Source organism: Trachurus japonicus, chromosome 15 (assembly GCF_045865225.1).
Source record: "Trachurus japonicus isolate A0001 chromosome 15, Traja_1.0".
NCBI lineage: Eukaryota > Metazoa > Chordata > Actinopteri > Carangiformes > Carangidae > Trachurus > Trachurus japonicus.
The window spans coordinates 17,230,406-17,251,978 of NC_140921.1; the positions used below are offsets into that span (position 1 = coordinate 17,230,406).

The following is a 21,573-nucleotide window of genomic DNA, read 5'->3' on the forward strand; positions in this document are numbered from 1 at the left end:
CTGTCTCAGAAAGCACCAAATATGCCAGAGAGGAGTGAGTGGCAGCAGAAGACGTGCCACCGGATGTTACAGAAGCTCATCATTAAGACCGCCTTCTCCATTTTTAGCCTTGATGGCAGCAGAACGGCGCTCTGAGGAGGACGGTGGCGTCAATCTTTCCGTAACTAAGTGCTTCTGGCCGTGTTGGTCAGGATGGCAGCACGCATGCTACGAGCCGCTGAAAGGCTCTTGAAGCGTCTGGTCTTGTTTTCTTACCCTTATTGTGATGTCTTAAATGATCACAATGCCCTGCTGAGCGCCTGCTGGAATATTGCCTGCAGCTTTTACAGTCCACGGCTGGCAGCAGGCTTCATGTTGGCGCATGCATATAATACTCCAAAATGTTGGTGACAAAATCTGAAAGCTCATCATGGGCTCAGACAGCCCTCCTCTCTAGGAAACAGAGCACACGCAGGCTATGGGACAGAAGGAAGTGCCTGCAAATTTCTTAAAGGAATAGTTTTTGGGGAAATACACTCAAGACTTCAGTAAGTGTCCAAGCCGCGCCAGGAAATAGTCTGGCACATATTAGCCCTAGTAAAACCACACCAGTTTTGTTTTTTGTACAACAAACTAGATCTAATGTGTTAATAAGACAGCTTTATTGGTGCTGGCAGGCGAATCTGAATACACTTGAAGAGAGGCAGTCTGCTTGCAGCCTTTATACTAAGCTAAGCTAACCAGCTGCTGGCTTCATATTTAGTTTGAGGCTGTAACAATCTTTTGATCTAACTCTAACAAAGAAGGAAAATAACTGCCACAGGATATTTTATCTTTGTATTCATGATTTTTATTTTTGTAGGCTACCTTTAACAATATGACTAACTATGAACTGCTGGCCATTTTAATTTGCAGCACACACACGAATACAAATCCTGATCTAACCAGAATCACCTCTCTTTGCAATAATAACCTCTGAGAATTTCAATCTAAAGCTGGATCTGGGACGATAAAAGCCTATATCTGTTTTTTAAATCTCCTTTCTTCTCTTCTTTTATCTCTTAACTTTCTCTTTCATGAGCGTCAGGTCTAAAATCAAAGTGAACTGACAAAACCCTTCTACACATTCGTTCGTTCTCAGCCGTGACTTTGATGCCCACTGAGCTTCTGCAAGTGAATTACGCCCCCGCATGTATTCCAGTCTTGGAGAACATTTCACACTATTCACACTCACTACTCACAGCACTGAAATTACACTACAGTTATGCAGAGCTGTCATTAAATACTATGCATGAATGACTTGGAAGACGGAGGTGAATTTGTGGATGAATGGATGAATGTAAAACTGCAATGTTCTTATGTTAATTCCTGTGTGTGTGTTTGTGAGTTTGATCCTGGCGCTGACCTTGTCTAATTTCATCTGCTGTTCTGTCGATGAGAACGTACAGCGACCACACCACGCAGGTGATGGCGATGACGTGGAAGGTGACCGAGCACATGATCTTCCTTCTCTCGCTCGCCGTCATCTGTAGCTTCTCCCACTGCAGAAGAAAACACAAAGGAAGGACATTTGAGGAGGTCAAAAGGGACTCGGACAAATAAATCAAAACATGTTTCAAAAACACAAACTTCACACTTCTTAGCTGCTGGCTGTCTTGAGCTGTTTTCTGGGCCGACCCAGAGCGTGAGCTAAATATTTAATGGTGAGCAGGCAGCTCCTGTGATCAAGATCCAATGCTACATAAAGCTTCTTGGCAGTGTGAGCAGGATAGAAAAGAAAAGTGGCATGCAGCACTGAGCGCACAAAGGCCAGCTACCCCGCTGCCTGCCAGCCAGCTCAGTTAACACACAGTAGCACCTTGTCTGTCACTGGCTGCACAGCACGTCAGGAAATGAGCCCAGCGACACAAGAAAAACACAAAACACATCGCCGGCATACGAGCTGCGCAGACTCTCAAAACATTCAAATGCATTACTCATGTACTCATTGATGAAATGGCGAGTTTGCAGTGTCATTGCGACAAGGAGCGGGTCTGAGATGAAACCGAGCATCCTTTGATAAACACTTCATACCGAGACCGACATCCTCATCTCATCTCGAATTTCTCTGCACGCTCACTCAAGAGCAACTTCAATGTTCACCACTGGGATTCAGAAGCCATTAACAGTGGAGCATTTGTTTAAGGCCTTTTGTGTAGCTAATGAAGGGTGGAGAAATTTTAATTAGAATGTCCTGCTATCTCCAGGCCACGGTGATTGATAAGAGTCTTTAATGAGAGTGTTCTGCCTCTAAAAAGTTCCACTTACGAGAACAGCTTCAAAGCTCAGTGTCACACTCGTGTTATCTGCGTGACAAATTGCAGACAGTGTCTGGTATTTTCAGCTAAATAACAAAAGAGCCTAAATGTATGAACCGATTAAGACTGAACTAACAAATATGAGCATTCATTGACTTCAGATCCCACTTCAGGCAAATCTGTACTGTAGGCGTGCACACTGTGTTTTACCTTGCGCAGCGGTTTGAGCTTGGTCTCCATGATGAACTCGTATTTACAGAGCTCACAGCAGCGAGTGTCAGAGCTCTTGATCCACTGCTGTAGACAGGACTGGTGGACGAAGCGCAGGCTCCCCGTGCAGTGGCATGGTGTGATCAGAGGACTCTCGTCATCGCCTTCACAGTGACAAATCCTGTGGGAGCCAAAAAATACAGTCAACACTAAGCCAAAGGCAAGACAGCTGTAACAGAAGGCAGACAGGGGGGGAGAGGAAAGATCAAAAAGAGAAAAGTTGGCAGGCAACGCTGACAGATATTTCCCAAAATTCAAGCAAACTTGAATTGTGGAGGATATGTCAGCCAACTTGTAGCGTTCTCCAGTGCAAGGTATAATAAGATAAGGTGTTAAGAAGATGCTCAGACACAGATGAAGATATATGCCACAGATAGAGAGATATGAAGCACACCGAGGTGGAATATAATTTCCCAAATATGAAATGCACATTAACACCCTGGACACAGAATCAATACACGTCCCACATGAATGAACTCGATCGAGAAAAACTAATTTGATTCAGTGCACATCGTTTGCAAATCACAGTGACAAATGACATTTACAAGAACTCAGAGGATTATTCTTTGAAAAACTGCAGTGCAAAATTGAACACAACAAATCTAACCTCAGATAATCTGCAGCTGGGGCAGCAGCAGTTTTAGTTTTGGAAATGACTGACACAAGTTCCCTGTAATGATACGCTCATTAATTTGACTCGTACAGGAAGAGACGACTATCTGATCAACAGCGATGTACATCCAGTTTCTCATTGCGGTTTTCTGTCAGATGAAGTCAAGTGACTCTTCATCATGGTGCAAATGTGTTGAACGAATGAATTACAAACTGGATGATGCTATTTTGTTGATTTTTTCATACACTTCAACTGTCAGTGTTTAGGGAAGTACATGAACCGCCTGGTTGGCAAAACACCATTTTTTAACAGCTTCTTCAGTCTACAATCTGGATTCACTTTATCAGGTGTATGCACTATGCAATGTTGTGTTCATCTCCTGTAGATGCCTGCAGAGTCTTCAATAAGTTATTCTGAGCACAGATACTGACAACTGGAACATTTGATTAGGTGTGTGCGACCTCTGGACAGCTTCTTCTCAGAGGAGAACCAATCAGATTTTTATTTTTAATATCAGACTGGAGCGGTTCCCCTCTCTCTCGTCCTCAAGATTACAGATATCGGACACTGTCTGACAGGTTGGAGGACGACAGCTACAGTATTAATCAGCCCACACTAAAAAAGAGACTGTATTTGTCCAAGTACGACTCTGCCTGTGCAACTGCTGCTGAGACAGATTGTATGAGAATCCAGACTGTGTACACACTCGCAGCAGTAGGTCAGTCAGACTCAGGCCAAAGTGGTGAGTTTCAAAATGAGGTGGTTGGAAAAAGGTTATATGAGCAACCTATTGGCCTTAAGTGAAGTCAATATCACATGCACACATCCCTGCATGGAGGAAGAGGAAGATAAAGTCGTTACGATCTCACAATTCAATGTCAGAAATCTGACCTTGTTGTGGCTGCTCAGACCGGGGCTGAGCGCTCACTGAATGAGGAATGAGCCCAAAAATCAGCTGCTGTTTGTTTCACCATGACACAACTTTAATTAAAGGTCAGGCTTATGTCCCTGGCGAGACCAACAGAGCCATTGTAAAGGGAAAAAAAAAATCTGTTGCACTGTAGAATAAAGTGCACACGATTCGTTTGCAGAGGCTCCATAGATACACGAAGCAGCTATACTTCAAACCCACTTTTTCTTCCAATTTCTTCCAGCAGATGCATAAACTAGCAAAGGCTTCTACTATGTTTTCCCCAGAGTGAGTCGCAGAGTGCAGTGGCACTTCTCACTGGGGAAGAAGAGACAAGTAAACAAAAGCATAGAGAGGGGTGAGATGGGAGAGGGAGAGAGAAATATTTTTTTTTCAAGTGGTACTGTCCTTACTCTGGTTCAGAGGAGGATAAGAAACACACACATGTACTCCCACGTGACGCCCCCACACATTAGAAAGTTAGCAAGCAAGATAACGTCTATTTCCAGACTTTACTGATCTGGCCGAAGCGTTACAAGATTAAGAGACAAAGTGAACGAAGGAGGATAAAAATAGGTCATTTCTACGGATTTCTCAAACAGAGGAGGAGGAGGAGGAGGGAGTGCAGTGAGGACTGAGGGATTAAAGGATAGACGAGGCATAATTAACATCTCTAGAAGAGGCTTTTTTTTCTCTCCTGTTGGTTATGGCCAGGCTGCTTTGTTTGTGTTTGTTTGTATGGATTGCAAGATGAACTGCAGATTTTCATCCCACACATACTGTACTGTATTCCTATTTCAATTTTTAAAAGAGAGAGAGAGAGAGAGAGAGAGAGAGAGAGAAGAGAGAGGGAGAGAATCAGCCTAAGGACTTGGACTCTCTTGGTGCTCACATCAAAGGCTGGTCAGATTTAACAAATTATTCTAATGTTCATGTGGATTCTCCATAAGCGTAGGAAGGGATAACCATAGAAACATCCCTACACCTCCACATGGAGCAATGGTGGATATAAGATGATCAGTAAACAGCATGAGAATCGTCTCTTCTTCTATCAAGACATATACTGTAGGTTTCTGCTAGAAGGAGCCTAAATGATATTACTGATTCAAAATGTACCCAAAGATCCAAATATCACAGAGCACAAACACGGTGTTGCCATCCAGACATATGAAAATAATAATCTTGCAGATTTACAGCTAAATTATCTGTATCTGTGTCGTCGCAGCAGCACGTTCCAAGCACCGTTAGGCATGGGAGGGAAGTTAAAATTTAATTTTCATCACTCGAGCAGCCAAAACACTCCCTGTTTAACAGTAATTTTAAGATGGCAGATGCACCGTTAGAGTATGTCAACATTAAAATGTGAGAGGGAAAACAGAGTCGGGGAAAATCACAGGCACCACAAGCTGAGAGGGAAACAAGCTCGGCAGTATTACAGCTCTGGCATTCGCTTTCTTCCTGCTCTCACTTGTCTGTCTCCTCGTACTATTTTCTCCTGTGGCATTCAGATGATCTTTGCACTCGACTCTCTCTGTGTGTTGCTTTAAAATCCCCTCCCTCCGGTTATTTCTTGCTCTGCCTTCATCCTGAAATGTTTATGTATTTATTTTCAAATTAATTTTTTAGCACCAATCTGTTTTTTTCCCCCCTTTCTTCTGCTAAACAGATTTTCATAGGGGCGGTGGCAGCGGCGGGGTGAGACGTGTGAGGCGTTTTGTTTCCTCCTGTTTAAGTTTAAGCTCTACACTCTCTGCCAGAGACACGCCGATCATAGGAAAACACAATTGAATTAGTGGCAGTACCACTAGGAGCCATCTACCTATTTCCTCCTTTCCTCTCTCTGCATGTCTAAGAGGTTACTTGTCTCTCTTTGTGTGGCCATGCTTGCCTTGAAAGAGAATATTACATTTCCTGAGAAGGGGCTTATCATTCAGGAGAAGGTTAAGGAATTACACAGACTCTAGCTGGTTTATATTGCAGATGTCAAAGCTTTAAAAGGTACCCTATGGAGGTTGTGAATACTAGCAGCTCCATGCCATTTTGTGGTTCTCTGGTAGTACATGCATGAGGATGACAGGGGGCGGTGATGCAAATAAATAAGAGCTACAAGCCATTGAAAAACAAAGAAGAGAAGCGGTGAGTCAAGAATTGGAGATGGTGAAAAGGCAGTAAAAACAAAGAAACCTGAATGTTAACGACTGCCATTTACTTCAAAGAAAGAGTTAAATGTCATCTGTGTTTGCCGCTCTGCTGATCAACCGATGCCAGCAGTGAGGTGTAAAGCAGCAGAACAAAGCGAAAGGCAAGTAAAAGCATAACCACAAAGCACAAGCAACACAAGCTTTCAAAATAATCAGAAGCTCCTGAGATGTTTTTGAGAAAGTCAGTTCATTAGGATACCCACAATGCATTTGGAGGAGAAACACTGACTGCAGATATAGCTTAGTTTGTGCCGCTGATGATTTTCTGAAAGGTGACATTTCGGATAAGGAAATGGTGCAAGTCAGACTTATCAGACATCCAACTGTTCTGTTCTGAAATGTTGTCAATAAAAGCACTAACTAATAATTAACACGTTGCTCCGTGTAAAACAACTACACGCCCAGATTCACACACACGCACGCACACACGTGAACTTTGACAGGTGAGGTCAGCCTCTGCTTTGAGCTCACGTTTTAAGCCACCTGACAGAAAGCTGGCACGACATGTTTGTGTGTCTGTGTGTGCAGTCAGAGACTATGCAAACTATTTGAAGCCAATAATCTCTCTCCTGATCTCTGGCCTTCACCTTGCCAATTCTAAGCTCGTGTTTCTGTACCAGTCCACATCTGACGTGTAAGGCGTCTAATCTGACCCGAGTACATGCACAGAGTAGACCACAGCTCAGGAGACAGACATACACTGTACAACTGACATTTTCTTTCTGTTTTAGACTCAATTCTCATTAATCGACTTAAACGCTTCCAGGCAGGATATTGACACAGGTACTGTGAGTCAGATGAAGTCGGTATTTATTTCCTTGGCAGCTTACCACCAGCACACCTAGGGTGTAGGGTTACATGCAGCCACGACCAGGTCTGTAATAAAATATTCCTCATCCTGTTCCTTCTATCATGGCCTGGCAGTGAGAAAGACGGATGACAGCTCGGTTCAATCAGACAGACGCCATTGGTTCAACACCATTTATCGTACTGGGTGTGCCTCTGTTCCACTATTTATAAGACAGACACACACTCCATTCCTCAATACTATTAAATTCTCGAGCCTAATCTCTGCTCCTCTATAGTCTCCTTAACGGTGCCATTGCCCCTGTTCCTGCCTTTACGGCAAAGCTCGAAGCTTATGGCCAAAATCCATCACAAATTTCAGCAGCACATGTACGACACTTTAAGGCCCCATCGATCTGGTAACAGTGAAATATTATTTAAAAAACTCAGTTTGACAGCACAGTGAGAAATATGGCAGAGCACTGAGCTAACAGTGAAACAAAATGAAATGGTATGAAATGAAATGAAGCCACATTTTCTGCTCTAGACACAAACACAGACACGAGGGGTTGGACCAGGGCAGCTGAGGGTGAGGAATACAGTGTTGCAGTGTGTGTGTGTGCAGACTAAAGCGTCTATGTGTCGGGTTCCTCTGTTTAACAGGTCCGCTCCGAGCAGAGGTTTTCAGGACAAATGCAGCTGATTGCTGGGTAGTTACACTACGGGATGAGAAGCTCTCCACTACTCCACAGGGCTCTGGGGTTCACTGCCACGTTAACGGCACAGGGATGGTCTGGGCTCTACCAAGTCACAGTAAAGGGTCGGTGTAGATTACACCATCCAGACAGTCACCCACCTGCAGCAGTCCCCAGAGAGCGAATAAGGTGACAGTGGCCCAGTTTTCTCTGACAAAGGGGATGGGCAGCAGTCCAAGTCACTGTCCTCATCCATATAGCACAAGGGGGCAAGGTGGCCGCCCGGCCCAGCCACGGCGACTGTATCTGGGTTTGCCACCTGTCCCGTTCCCTTTGGAGCTGGATCCTCAAACACGTCATCGTCTCCTAGCAGGTCCTCGGGGGGAAACCCTGACTCGCTGCCTTCCAGCAGGGCACTAGAGGACTTGGTGATGTGGAGGTGAGAGGTGTAGCTGCCCAGCTCAGAGCACTGCAGGCTGGCCGAGGTGGAGGACCGAGAGAAAGGGAGAAGGAGACGGAGGAAGTGGGCGCTTGGGGACGGATGAGGGTGGTGGAGGTGGGTGTTGGAAAGAGGGGGAGGGGGAGGGGGAGGGGCGTGGACGGCAGGGTTGGATGGATCACAACTGGCAGGAGGGATGCCCAACATGTACTTGTAGTTGTTGGTGAAGGAGGGGACGAGGTGGGGGTGGGTGCGTGTTGAGAAGCCGGGATTCGGGTGCTGGTGTGTCGGCGCCGCGGGCAGCTTTCCACCGAGTGTGTGCGCCCTTCGATCCAAGCCGGGCGGCGGCGGAGCGGGCTCGGGCTTCAGCTCCAGCTCTCCCTCGGAGCAGGTGCGATCTATGAAGTGCAGGCCGCGGCAGAGACTGTCCACGCGCTGGCCCACGTCGTTCAGAGACGCGGAAAACCTGAGCGAGCCGTTGGGTCGGATGTTGACGGAGGAGGGGCGGAGCAGAGAGAGCCAGTCTCGCTGTTTGGCGTGTTTGGAGGCCGGCGGGGCGTCCGGGCAGAGGGTGGTCACCGAAACGCCTCCTGATCCTTGACATGTTTTACCGTTAGAATTCAACAGAACCACTGTGGCCTGTTTCTGACAGTCCTGATCCTGACTGCTGGTGTGAGCGTGATTGCGCATGTGTGTGTTTATGAGAGGAGAAACGACAGTGGTACAAAACAACAGGATAAGGAACAGGAAAGGGCAAAAAAGAGAAATGAAAAAGACATCATGCATTTGAAATCAAAGGAATTTGAATAAAAGGAGATAATAGGTTTTAGAAGCTCTGCCTGAAAATGCCAGACGAGACTGGACGACCCATTTTACAATCACATCCGTTTTACAGCAGGTGACACACAACTCCACACAATGACACTGTGTTGTTCAAAGGTAAAGGGTAAAATATCACCCACTGATAAGGCCTTTTGCCAGTAGTGGACTAATAAATGGATCTGATTTATTCATATTATATCACTCAGTGGCCTTTAGAGTGAAAAGAGGCTGGTGGGATTTGTACCTGCAGATGTCCTGGCTGGAGGGAGAAACCGACGTCCTTGAAAAACTGCATGGTGCGTTGACAGAAGTCGGGCTCCCTGCCTGCAGAAACGAAACAAAAAGGACAAAACAAGGCAGTTTAGGATAGACAATACAATAATGAGATGTCTAAGTGAAACCTTCAGGCGAAACAACTGCTGTATTATTCAGCAAACGAGATCAAATCATATCGCTCCACCAGGAAGAATCATGTGTGGTGAGAATTATCAGTCTGTCAGCGACGATCTCTACTGAAGAAGAGCAAAAACACGTCACACACTAATGCACAGGATGATAAAAAGGAAAAAAAAACCCACAATACTGGCAGTTAATCTATCTGATTAAAGTAGTGCCAGGCGAAATCTGTCTCCACGCGTCACAGAGCCTGAAAAAAAACAAAACAAAAACACACAAAGTGAGGGAGGCAGACTGCGAGACGGAGAGAGGGTCATGAAGAACGAGGAGTTGAGAAAGGCACAGCTGGGGCTGGAGGAGGAGGAGAGATTCAACATCCACAGAGAATTTCTCAAAAGGTGCAGGTCTGCAGTTACAAGGCTATTAGCTACATATTAAAATAAATATCTGCAGTATTATCCATTGGAGGTTTCACCAATATTCATTTTCCACAAATGATAGGGTGAGGACTACTTTAAATGCTCCTGAATGTCAAAGGAAACTTCTGGTTTATTAGCAATTGAGTTGAGATCTGGCAACACAACAACAGTGTTACTGCTCCTGCAAAGTCTGACAAGGTAAGAAGAAGTATGTCAGACAATCAGGCTGTAAACAAATCAACAGATTGGCTGGATCATCCTATTACATACATGAAATATCAGTGATAAAGTTGCTTTCAGGCAATGACACCAGAATGTGAAGAATAGGAAAAACTCCAGCCCTTCCTATTAAGAAATGTTCATGTATTATGTGAAGATAGTGCTAGCCTTGTAGTCCCATCACATAGATATCCTATAATTGCTGCTTCTGCTGTGTTACAAATTTGGAGTTGTTCATTAACACATGCAATGAGATACAAAATCCCCAGCTCCCTTTAAATGAGCTGAATCAATTGTATTAGCGTTAATATTGGATTTTAATTGGCTGCAACTGCCAGATACGGTGGCCTTTGAGCCTGTTTTACTGCAGATTTGTTGTAATTTGTATAGTTATTTTTTACAGAGAGGGTTTATATTGTTGCTGATGTTTTCAGTTTGGAGGCTGAAATTAACTTCTTTTTTCTTTACTCAGCCTGAAACTGAAACTGTGACCGTGTCTGTCTGGTCATCTGACTAAGTTCCAGCTCAGCAGTCAACACGTGTGCATACATTTGGGTATCATTACCCATGGGAATGACAGCTAAAGCTAAAGAACCCATAATTAAGGAATAGTTTGGCCTTAAGGGAAACTTGGGAGAGCAGCAGCAGGTTAACAATGACTTTTTGGACTCATCACGGCAACAAGACTCCATAAAGTTTTTAACCTTTGAACAGAATCAGAGCCGTTTCCCTTTACTCCCAGTCTCTTTGCTAAGATTAGCCGAGACATCATCATTTGGTTCTAGTTTCGTGTAAAGACATAAAAGTGGTATACATATTCTCATCTTAACCTTTAAGTAAAAAAGAACATTTACTAAATGTCAGACTATATCCTTAGTACATGGCCCCAGGGCTCTTACACAGTGACAGCGACTGGACAGGGAACATAAAGAGCAGGATCAGATAGTGTTTGGGTTACTAACGTAAAGACACAGGGGGCCTGGCGATTTCAACGAGAAACTAATTACCTATTGATTTCATTTCTAACTAAGGGGAAATTTATAGCTCATGGCCTAACACTGGTCGATGTGGAAATTCAATGCCCAGCTTTGTCCTTCAGCCTGTTATTCTGACTGGACAGCACAGCTCCTTTTTATCTGCCATTTTTCTCGCATGACCACCCACTCTTTTGTATCGCTGTTGTTTAATAGCTAAGCTCATTATACATTGAATTTTACCGCAACTTATTTCACTTCTCTAAAAGATTCCACTTAATTTTCTTAATCTAACAGTTGAAATTCAAGCGTGCTGCCTGAGGCTCCTGCAGGTGTCAGCGCTAAGGGCTAAAAGCAAAAACAAACGAGGCAGTTTTGAGAAGTGGCTGAGAGACAAATAGATCACATCAAAGCAATGAAACACTATTATTTTGCAACTAACACCACTGTATATTTAACTACGTGGGTGGAACATGCTGCTTCAGCGTTACACTTATACAACAATAATAACCACAAACAAAGAAACTGATGACACACGCTGAGCTGAAGCCTCGAGGGACTGAAACAAAAACAGAGGTGGATCATAACTGCACTGATGACACTGGGCGGTGTCTGTGTTCACTATATTACTCTGGGTGCGTAAACACAATGTTCCTGTGCTGAGTTACCCCCTGTTAATCATTCATATCGCCATCGTCGGTGTCAAACAGTCAAAACGACAGGGTGATGATAACACCGTCGAAATAATAACGATTAACTTCCTCACAGTGTGTATGACACTTCAGGTTGCCAACAGCCCTCTCCTGTGACGAGGACCTTTGATGAGTAAATGAGAGGCTGCGTTTGTTGGAGACCCTGAAGGCTGCAAACGCTGATGTTTTTTACAACCGATGATAAATTGTGTTAGATGGCTTCAATAATGCAACCTCTTACTTTAGAAACTGTAAACTGTGTAAAGAAGCATATTGTGAGGTGCTAATTAGATAAAAAATCCAGCCACACATCATATTCCCATTGCAATGAACACCTGTTTCTCATGTTCGGTGAAAATGTCTCCCAATTCATTATGATGACTACTCATTTAATCTTTCTCCTTAAGGACTTCCAGCATCCACATCTTTCATTCGTGCATAAATTATTCGCTCTCCTACTTATTATACCTGCTCTTGTTCCTCTAACGTCTCTTTTCTCCCATCTGCTCTTGCACGGCCTCCATTCTTCTTTTACCTTGGGAGATGCAGCTCTCATTTTATAGCCACAGGAGCCTTTCAAAGAATAACCTTAAAGATCTAACACTAACAATGAATCACTGTCTCCTGCAGCGTGATGCTTCTAACAAGCTGGACACACAGCTGGACAGACAGATGTTCACAAGATGCCAACAGAAAAGCAACGCAGAAAATAAGCTTAAAAGTTTTAATATTTCTTCCTCACCTTGTAAAGAGAACAAATCCACTTTCAACCATATACCACACGGTCTCCATCAGTGGACAGAGTTGGTGGTGATGTGAATGAGCTAGGCCATGTGATACAGACCAATACCACTTTCTGTACAGTAACTGGTCAATCCATTTGAGCATACAGAGTAGAGAAAGAGGTAAAAGCTATGTTGGCTCACACAGCTTCAGTTTCCCCTGTTGCTAATATCTATGCTAACTGTCTACTATGGCTGTAGCTTCTTATCTAACGGGACAGATACAGAGCCGTCATCTTCTCAACGCAACAAAGTGTACATCTTTCAAAACTGCTGTTCTATGTGAGAGGTCCTTACTATTAATCTGCTATCAGTGGATTCATAACAGACACTGAGCTCATGTGTGAACAGATTCAGCTTAACGACAACTGAGAAAATTGATGAGCAGCACCACGTGTCACCAGATAAATCTCAAAAGTGGATCTTCAGTTTGAGAAGTTTTTGGGGTGTGATATAAAAGTGAAGAAGACTTTCAGTTTTTCCATTGAACTTCTGGCTGCCTACACAGGGATTATACAAAATGAGTTTTGCATTGATTCACTTGAGACTAAGAAGATGTGTTCGCTTATAACCTTGGAGCAGGTTGGTGCTTTATGTTTTTTCAAGCATTATGCAACAGTGCTATGCAAAGTACTATAAATTAAATTTTTAATCAGCAAGTTCTTTTATCATTCTACTTCAATCACAGTTTATTTTTTCCCAGATGACTCATTTCAGTGTTCATTTCAAGTTTCCCCACAGCTCTCACAAGGTCACAGTTAAATCAACATTCAGGATCCGAAGTACATCCCTGCTGTAATATACAATAAGTGTGCTGACATTATGTACACAGCCAAGGGAGAACCCACCGACAGGTTGTGCTGATAATGAATATCTCTGCGATTCCTATCACACTACGTTTCAGTGGCGAGCATTTCAACGTAACTGCATCATGGCTCCGGGGTATTCAAACATCACCAGCTGCAGGAGACGCACAACAAGAGCCGGAGGGAGCAGATAGTTCAAGAGGAAAGGCTAGTTTCTATGATTACAGTCTAGTATAGTGTGTATACAATCACTGATGTGTGGCGCTAGAGCAAATCGCTGCAAAATTCAGTCTCAGACCTAATCTCTTCTTCTGACACAAGCAAGTGCAGAAAATCCACTGTCAGCTTAGATGCTACTTTTCATAAGCTACTCTGAGAAAAAGTCAAACACTGTTTTTTTTTTTTTTACTGGGGACACTCCACGCACATTAGAGCCGGGGTGACTAAGCAGCAGTTTGTGCAGAAGGCCAAAGGAGCGTTGGTTGATCTGACCGGCCAGTCATTTCTCTGATATTTTACGTTACGTCATCTCCGTGTTTTTCTTTGGGATTTCATGATTGCTGGCACTGGCACAAACCAAAAACTGGCAATTGCTTCAGCTCTTAACTGTCACAACTGGTTTGTGACAAATTTGTTATCTATTGAGATTTTAATAACATGTAAAGAAACTGTCCTTTACACTGACAAGGCATTTGCTGCTCACTAGGAAACAGATGTTTGTCAGAGATACACAGGGAAGTCTGTCAACAATATTTATGGGAAAGGACTGTTATTTTGAAGGGACTGATGCCGCATTCATGTCATGTGAACTGGATAACAGAGATAGAAAGTTTCCCACTGTGTGTTCATGTCGTCTGACAACTGAAGATGTCTCAATAATTACACAGCTGATAATGTGAGAGTTAAAACTTCTGTGAATTGATTTTGTACAGCACTCTACTTATTAAATCACAGCTTAATTACAGTGAGCAACAGACTGTTTTTTTTAGCTGTCTTCATTTTCATTAAGCACAAGGAACTCATAATTAATTGCTGATAATGATAACACAGCTGGCTCATCATGGCATTTGAGACTGATGTCAATGTTTTTTGACCATTTAATCTCTGGACACAGATGATTTGGGTCATTTAGGAGCTCTATTTATTTCATATTAAAGTGTTTGCTGTAATTCTTCGGTGGCTGTAGAGTTGATATAATTAGCTGATTAATCGTTAAGTAGATCAGAAGAAAATTATGTTTTATTACTGATTTATTCAGTCACCACTTGTAATCATAACTGGCAAACAGTTTTATTCAGGTTATCGCCTTGAGCTCTGAAAATCTGAAATAGTGAAATAGTAGTTAGTATTTTTCTAGTTTCTGACGTTCTTCAGTAAAATGGCTCTTCTATTGATTGAACAATAATCTGCAGATTCATTTATCATTTGGAAATAATGATATTAGTTGCAGGACAACCAAGTATGAGCAACCAGCAGTAGCAGTGATTGCATGATTTGGCTACTTCAGAAACTGAAGAAAGAGAAAAGTGCATTTCAGTCAGTATTTACACTTTTTGACTACTGCTGATAGCTCCATTTTACAGATTTGCAGACAAATAAGCAATAATGGCCCTTTCCACCAAAAGCATTTTGTAATGAAATCATTGAAGTCTGGTTCCTCCGAGGACCAGAGGCAGCTTCAGCAGAAGAAAATGAGCAATGCTGCCAGACTGAGCAATTCAGCAAAGACCACCAAAAGTATGATGTGTTCCAAGAAATTAACAATTAACTTCACTTTCTACAGAATAGTGGTTTGGCTCGGTGCCGGCTTTTAACATCAGTGGTCTGCCAAGCTGAACAGAGCAGCAGAACTGCTCCCTCAGAGATCTGGGGGGAAAGACCCCGGTTGTGCTCTGTAGCAATGGAGCCTAAAACACCAAAAAACTGCAGCAGCTTGAATTTTAGAGCACCACCAGATGTTTGGCTGCCTATCAGCAGCCCACTGAGCGGTGGGTCGCTGCTTTGTGTCTTTATGAGGACTTTAATACTTTAATTCCTTCCCAAACAGTGTAGGAGGCATCGCACAGCTCCCTGGCACTGTGCTAAAGAGAGAAACGGCTACAGCTAAGCCTCCTGACCTCACTGAGTGGAAACTCAACTCACGCCAAATCAACGGGTAATCCTCAGCCCACACTCTGTGCACAGATAAACCTTTCACGGCTGCTTTTGTATGTTCAACACTGACCGTCCTTTCATATGACAAAAAAAGAAGAAGCTGATTGTTTGCCCTCAGCTCCACCTCTCTATCACAATTCTCCCATTTCTTCTAAATAGCTCAATAAAAGACACTTTCTGTACAAGTGAATCAATGAGACACACAAACATAGAGCAGACAAGAAATAACAAGTTTCTGGCTCTCGATGTGTCTGTGTTTTTCGAACTGAGACCATACACTTTAACCCCCCACAGCGACACGTTCACTGATGGAGGTAATATCATCTTCATGAAACACTTTGCCCCCTGGCGAAATGCTGCAGCTTGTTTTCCTGTTATCACATAACCCTCACTCATGACAGGTGTGTGTCTCATGACAAGGGAGTGTTACTGGATATCTAGAAAGTGGATTCCTTCCTGAGTCATCCCCAGAATGATTAAAGGACTCGCAGCAGTTCACCAACTGTCGACATGAAAAATGTCAGAAGCTACAGTACATCCTGCCAGGTTATCTGTATAAAAACTAGAGCAAGCATTTTGACAGAATTAACAAATTCTTTGGATGTTTGAGCTCTCGCATACACATGATCCAAACTGCATTTCTGCGCCAAGCTAGAGAGATGTTACGAAATATCCCTCTCACGCTGATGCTGTGGTTATTTATGTAGAGAGAGAGAGAGAAAGAGAGAGAGAGAGATCTTTTAAATAGGTCAACAATTGGATTCAAGCACATTTTGATCTGACACGAGCTGATGTGATTCAGCTTGAATTTGTGCCACGTGAAGCAACGGAGGGGTTTGTTTAGGTGTCCTTATCCTGAGTCTGGCTGGAATTCATGTGAAAGTGAATGAAAACAATTAAGTCAAGATCGGCTGTTAAATCCGCAACTCGTACAGACAAGATACATGTGTAAATGAAGTGAAGATCTTATCAGCTGTGTGTTTTTTTCTATGATCCAAAAAGTGCTTCGTCTTTGCAACATAAATGATCTTGAACAACACTGTATATTCTTTCGGCAAAAAGGAATATTTGAGTCACAGTTGGAAACTTGAAAATCTTCCATCCCGTCCTGCCAATACTGCAGAGAGCAGGGAAACTTATAAATTCACTGCATATATGCATAAAATCCTCCTCTGTAGTCGAACAGATCATATTCTGATTCAAGCAGCTTCCCGGGAAAGTGGTTTCAGGAAGACGGTGTGTTACTGATAATATATTTCCCCTCTATCAGTAATCCTCTGTTAAATCTTGTTGTGTGTTTTTTTTTCCATTTGAGCATTTTGTAGTCTCTCAAGAGTTTGGAGGTGACTTCTTGTACTTGTTTCCTCACTCACTCAGTCCAAAGTTGTCCAATGATTCATAACTTTCCTTAACCACTGGGACTCTCAGCAGACTTGTCCGTCCAGAGAACAATTAATACAGATTTAAAACCTGCCAGTCGGAGGTATTTCCCTTTAGGAAGGAGCAGGGAACACCAGCTGGCATGCAGACTGCTGATTATTAATTAAAGCTGTCAAACTTAAGAGCCCTGTTCATACTTTATGTCTATCACTCCATTACGCTCACATTTGTCAGAGGAAGGGCAGTTTGGTTAGGACATTCAATGACAATGAACGGTGCCCGGAAACCATTAACTAAATAAATCGGGGGCCTTGATTTACGGATGAGATAGCTGGACGTTCAGGTTTCTTGGTCGTCTCGTGTGTGTTTGTTTGAATTTCTCAGACTGCCGGGGATGACCTGAGCCAATCTACAAGATAATTGATCTGTCTCAGCTATTTTAAGCCCCGTCACAACTATTGAGCCAAAATAGCCTGAGCCAAAGCAACTCCAGTCTCTCTGCAGACACTAATCAAAACAGTGGACAAGTGGAAAGTGAAAGTAAATTCACTTACCAACATCTCTAAAGCTCACCGCTGAGCACGTTCGTCTGATTTGTTTAATCAAGGTGTCATTGTTTGCTAAAGTATGACTCATTTTTTAAGCGGGAAAATGACATCAAATTACATGTTTTAATTGTTATAAACCCATGACAGTTAAAGCAGAAGTAAGCGATCCGGTGGCTAACTTCTTGTCAGCCGATGGAGTTAGCAGCAGTCCCCGCCCTCGTCATGGATCTATTGGTCCTCGTCCCTACGTCACCACATTCACACGCATCCCTTGGCTGCACACACAGCCCTTCATGCCGTTCTCTCTCCTCATTGGATAAAGGTTGTAGGATACAAGGAAAGTTTTCTCCTCGGCTTACAGCAGAGCAGAGTGACTGACAGACCCGTGTTTCGGACCAAACACTTTATAAGTGATTGCTGTCGGAAGATATAACTATTTAAGACTTATATTAACACAAACATTTCGCTTACTTCTGCTTTAATGTGTAAACGCTTTACCTACATTTGGTTCACTTAAAACTGATTTGTATAGTGCCAGATCATAATGAGGCAGGTACTTTACATGGTAAGGTCAGGACCTTACTTTATAATAGAGAAACCCAACGGTTCCCACAGAGCAACGACAGCGTGGGAGGTTGTCAACTTCCTGCTTAACTTAGTTAGTTTCACATTTTAACATACAGGTGAGAGACTGGTGTTCATATTCTCATACAACTCTCAGCAAGACAGAAAACACATGTCCCAACATGAAAACTATTCCTTTAAAATGTTGTGCATTCAGTTTCTGCTTTTATGAGTTTCAGTTACATAACATATCCCATATTTTTTAATCAGCTACCAAAGGTTGTTTATATGGAGGTGATGATATTTGTTTTTCCATAACCACATGAGCAAAGGTGCACGGATCATATCTCATACTTTGATTTGTGTACTTTAAGACATAACATTTGTTTTTATAGCTGTGCTTCCTGGTTTGACCTTGCTGGACTTTGTACTCAACTGTGGTTAAACTGGGGATGTGTTCAGCTGGTCTGCTCCTTAAAACAGTCTGGAAATGGGCAAATGTGACAGCCAAATAAAAAAAATCTGCATATTAAATAGCAATTAAATTGAATTGAATAGTTAAATTTTTTTTTAACACCACTAAAACAGAGTCCTCTTAAACTTCATTTAGGTAAATGCCATAATCAATCAGTGAAGCAGTTTTCATAACGCGGTCAGTGTCTGTTTTATGCAGCCATAGAGTATAGTTCTTTCTAACCTGGGACTGGTACACTGTCTTAGAAAGCAGTTTTTATGTTGAACCATAACTGTGACCCAGAGAATGAGTGTTGGGTTATTTATCATGAAGGTGCAGTAACTCCCATCATGTTCACAGTTAAAGAGAAATTGGCTTGTGGATCAAACATAATTGTTCGAGTGGTCCCATGGTGATGATGCGACCCTGACATCTATTAGCACAAGTAAAGGGTTTATCCTCTAAGAGGCTCAGGAGAGAAAGGTTGAAAAACTCTGCAGCCGGATTCGACGCAGGCCCCAGCTTGGAGAGGAAAGAGGGGGAGAAAACAGAGAAAGACAGGAGTCACCGAGGACAGAGGTTTATACAGTCTGTCTGACAGAGAGCCACGTCGAGCTGAGATGCTGAGGTGTTAAGACGTGTCTGTTTTGTGGAGGTCGATCAAAGAGGGGGCTCTGATTGGGACGATGTGACGCCAGAGAGGCAGGTTATCCATCAGCCACTCTCACGCTGCTGCATGTCTATCTGTTCTGTCAATCTCAGCCTCCACAGCTCACCTCACCGACGCCCGCCTATACTGAATCCCTCTTTTCTCTGTAGAGGCCATATATCATTCATTTAAATTTTTCTATTTGCTTGTGTGCTTTGCTCACCTTTGATATATTGCTGGACCTGCTTGCCGAATGACCCAGAGGCTTCTCATTCTGCAAGAGAAGAAAACAAACACAAAAAAAAAACTCAGTGAGTGAAAACACCAACACATTCAGACACAGGAGAGAGATGCTGTATAGCCTCAGACGAGAGCTGGTATGCGCCTCCATAATTACTATCCGCATCACATCTTATTTGTAATGAATGGTGCCGTACTGTTTGACATCAACATGTTATTTACATTTGACCAACTGAGACAACGCAGATGTGTAAAATCCACATGTGTTAATTGGATTCATCCTTTGGGTATCATGAATGTGTCTGCACCACGTTTCGTGTCACTCCATGCAATTAGCTGAGATACATCGGTGGTGGAAACACCAAACAACACAGTGACACTGCCATCGCAGGAGCCTGACAGTAGCAAAGCTAAAAATGGGAGTGGAGGCAGTTGTCATTATCATGCAAAGACCTTTATGGTGTAGATAGGGATTGAAGAAGGTCTTGTTACACAGCAGGAAAAGGTGCAACTGGTGGTTGTGTCTGTCTAACAAGCACAGCAGAACTACATTTCTCAGATGCTCAGGGACTAGTGATCCTGAGCTGTTTGGCATCTTAAGTTGGTGAATCAAGGTCTTCTGGCGCAAGACGAAAGGAGGACAAGCTGATTACATAACACATCCGTCCAAACCTAAAATCAAACAGTGTCACAATATTTGTATCACTACCCAGGGAGCGAAACAGGGCAGCACTTCCAGCGCTCGGCACAGTCGAGTTTTGTTTTGAGCCTGTAATGATCCTCCAATCCCACTCGGTGTTCCCGGCTTGCATCAGAGACTCACAAACACTCGCTGGCTTGTTGTGCTGCATTCAGCGCGGGTATTAACGCCTTGCGTGGTTCCTTAATGAGTAATCAATCATAGTTGCATAATGCAGAGTTCACACTGGGCCTGACAGGGCTGTGGCGCTTTGGACATAAACAAATCTTTGCAAAGGGAAATCAGCTCAGTGGGGAGAGAGAGCATGGACGGATTAAACCGTTAGGGGGGCAGAAATTCACTGCTGCTGTATCTATTTGCCCCCTCCATCTCCCCCATCTCCCCCCCAACTTCTCCTGCACACAGTGGACCACACAGCTTTATCGTACACCCACCCACACAGCCAGGAAAACAAAGTACTCCTATGCTAGAATAATACCACCAAGCTATAAAAGTGGCAGTTCATGATAATTTCATTACACTTTGATTTATATAATAAGATCCATGTGAGCACAAGAGAAACTAATCCAGCTGATACCGACACAGAACAATACATCACTTTCCTTATCAAGAATTTTTTGACTGCCTTAAGCTTCATTCTCTTCAGAGGGGGAGTCTGCCACAGCAGTGAGAATATTTCAAGTATATTCTCTTCTCCAGAGGGATTACGATTCATCCTGAGGGGAACATCAATGTCTGCACCAAAATTTTGTGACAGTCCATCCAATAGTTGTTGAGAGATTTCAGTAGTTGGAAATTCAGCCATGCAGAGGAGGAGGGACACAGGAGGACCCAAATACACACACACACACACACACACACACACACACACACAGTATATATATCTCAATCCTGACAACTTTCCTTATGTTTTTAAGATACACCAGCAGCTGAAGTGCCATCCTTCTCTTAACAGGACACACACACACACGCCACAAAGAGACTACTTGACATGCTACCAATTCTTAATTACTTCAGCACTTCACTTGTGTCCTAGCTGCGACTTGTTGCCATGGTGATGGAAGATGACTGTATGTACCAGGTTTCCATCAGTCTCTGTTTCTCCCCGCTTCCTCTCATCTTAATCCTTCTTTTCCTCCCATCTCACTTAAACGCCTGAGGACATAAAAACACAAGATATACACACACACACACACACACACACACACACACATTTTTGGTCCCTGCCATGCTGATAAGATGGAGGCTTACGATTTCCGAGATCCAACTCTGTACGATGACTATGATACGAAATATTTTTTATTATCTGCAGTGCTATAATGTTGTAATGTTGTGGTCAGTGCAATAGACGTATATCACATATATCTTAAGTCTCACAGAGCAATACCAAAAAGTTTCTGTTATTTGATGAGGTGAAGCGCTGACATTTTATGATGTCACCCATAATCTCCTATCTCGATCTACATCCATTTAACGTTTTAAACTGCCAGCCTCTTATAAGATAAACATGCAGTTAGATTCTATATATTGAGTGTAGATAAATAGAAAATAAACACATCGATGTTGGCTTGTTGTCGCTAGTAC

General features: G+C 43.1%; 1 protein-coding gene across 8 annotated transcripts in view; it reads right to left on the minus strand.

The window, feature by feature from the left end:
* marchf8 (membrane-associated ring finger (C3HC4) 8) overlaps positions 1-21,573 on the minus strand; it is a 78,014-nt gene that overhangs the window by 4,978 nt on the left and 51,463 nt on the right. For 5 of the 8 annotated variants that reach the window (XM_085800057.1, XM_085800054.1, XM_085800055.1 and 2 more), the window contains 5 exons: positions 19,273-19,323; positions 9,257-9,336; positions 7,913-8,854; positions 2,487-2,667; positions 1,385-1,520 (listed from right to left, as the gene is read on the minus strand). In XM_085800057.1, the coding sequence (XP_085656183.1) occupies positions 1,385-1,520; positions 2,487-2,667; positions 7,913-8,854; positions 9,257-9,336; positions 19,273-19,323 (1,390 nt within the window). The remainder of the gene's footprint in view (positions 1-1,384; positions 1,521-2,486; positions 2,668-7,912; positions 8,855-9,256; positions 9,337-19,272; positions 19,324-21,573) is intronic. The other 3 variants (XM_085800060.1, XM_085800059.1, XM_085800058.1) reach the window with 1 other exon arrangement.